This window comes from Aphanomyces astaci (genome assembly GCF_000520075.1).
Source record: "Aphanomyces astaci strain APO3 unplaced genomic scaffold supercont1.42, whole genome shotgun sequence".
NCBI lineage: Eukaryota > Oomycota > Saprolegniomycetes > Saprolegniales > Verrucalvaceae > Aphanomyces > Aphanomyces astaci.
The window spans coordinates 541,442-543,086 of NW_009798305.1; the positions used below are offsets into that span (position 1 = coordinate 541,442).

A 1,645-nucleotide genomic window follows, 5' to 3' on the forward strand; every position below is an offset into this window, starting at 1 on the left:
TTATTTTCAATATATTTCCACCAACCTCTGATATATTTCACCGAATCCCCAATATAATTCACCCAACCTCCATTATATTTCACGTCGATGTAATATATCGGCGATATATTTCACCCAACCTCCGATATAATTCACCCAACCCACGGTTAATTTCACCTTTCGAAAATATATTTCACTAGACCATCGGTATATTTCATGGAAAGTAAATTAAAACAACAAATCTATGACATCGACGGCTCAAGCACCAACATCCATGTCTTCCATGTTCTCAGCACAGACATAAAACGGCTCAAGGCGGGCCGTGTACACATGCAAACGATTCGGCTCAATTCCTAATTCATTCTTGAGTTAAATACGATTTGAATGCACTGAGTACCTGCAATTGCATCGTCAGCTGTGTGTTCCAAGTATTGCATGCGAAACTCATTACGAGTCTGTCCGTTTGGTGATGACCCCATAGAGGCCGCGACTCGTTCGCGCAAAGATGTCTTAATGCGGCTCTTTAACGCCGACCACATATTCTCGATCGGGTTCAACATCGGAGAGTACGGCCCTAGTTTTAAGAACGAAGCGTCTTGAAACTCGACTTCTTCTAACACGTTTCTCAATCTATGCAAAACAAGGTTAGCAATAGTATGTATAAATCATACCTTGAGTGACATGGGGCATTAACAGCAATGACAAGAACATCGGCAAGTCCACCAAAATGCTCGTTGGCAGCACGCAGCATTGTTTTGAGCCACTCGTTGGCATGAAGCGACTTTAACGCCCCACGTCGACGGATGCAGAACACAAAATTGGTCGCCGATATTGCACCAATAATGTGCAAGTTTTTCCCCTTCTGAGAGCATCCACGAACAAACTTCGCCCGTGTGTTCTTCTTTGATCGTCCCTTCGTTCGGAAGGTGAAGAGGTTGAAGTTGGTTTCATCAATCCAGATCGGAACTTTGCCTTGAATGATGTGTTCACGTAGTTGTTGAACGTATTCCGAACGTTTGTTTTTGAAACTTTCATCGTTGAGCTGCAGTAGCTCGTAATGGAGGTCTTTGTAGGTGAAGACACGCTCCTCCAGCGCACGGTGTAGACTCGTTTCCGAGATGACGATATCGTAGTCCACTTGAATGCGTGCTTTGAGCTCGGCGAGAGTGATTTGGCAGTCAAACTCCACCCATGCCTCCATTGTGTCCACGAGCTGGTGCGACAGCTTTCGTAGTTTGTAGCCACCTGATCTTACATATGAAAAGGGAATGTGTATGATACGTAAGTTACCGCGTTGTTTTGGTGTCAAAGAGTCCAGCATGAGCCAACCTTTTGCGGTGGACTCGTTGATTCCGTTGGCGCGAGCAACAGACTTCCAGTCTTGTCCTGCATCGTGCGCTGCCACCACACGTCTCTTGGCAGAGAGTGGTATTCGCTTGTAGGGGCCACGTCTGGGTGGCTGTACGTCATGTTAGTGGTCATTCGTACTAAACAGAGAGACGTACCGGAGTTTGTGGTGCAGGGACGGCCTCTTCCATAGAGCGCAGATTCAAAAATGGTGAAAGCGCGCGAAGAGTTTCGCGCGCTTCGATCTTTCTAGAATCCCAGCTCGAATTATAACAACTGTTAGGTGAATTATTTTTTCGAAAGGTGAAATTAACCGTGG

General features: G+C 45.8%; 1 protein-coding gene across 1 annotated transcript in view; it reads right to left on the reverse strand.

Annotated features, from left to right (window-relative positions):
* Positions 1–1,524, reverse strand: part of H257_12745 (hypothetical protein) — a 2,864-nt gene extending 1,340 nt beyond the window's left edge. Inside the window, exons 1-4 of the mRNA XM_009840050.1 lie at positions 1,485–1,524; positions 1,270–1,438; positions 651–1,224; positions 377–592 (exon numbers count right to left, since the gene is read on the reverse strand). Coding sequence (XP_009838352.1) covers positions 490–592; positions 651–1,224; positions 1,270–1,438; positions 1,485–1,517 — 879 coding nt within the window. The 5' untranslated portion in view covers positions 1,518–1,524 and the 3' untranslated portion in view covers positions 377–489. The remainder of the gene's footprint in view (positions 1–376; positions 593–650; positions 1,225–1,269; positions 1,439–1,484) is intronic.
* Positions 1,525–1,645: the final 121 nt, after the last annotated feature.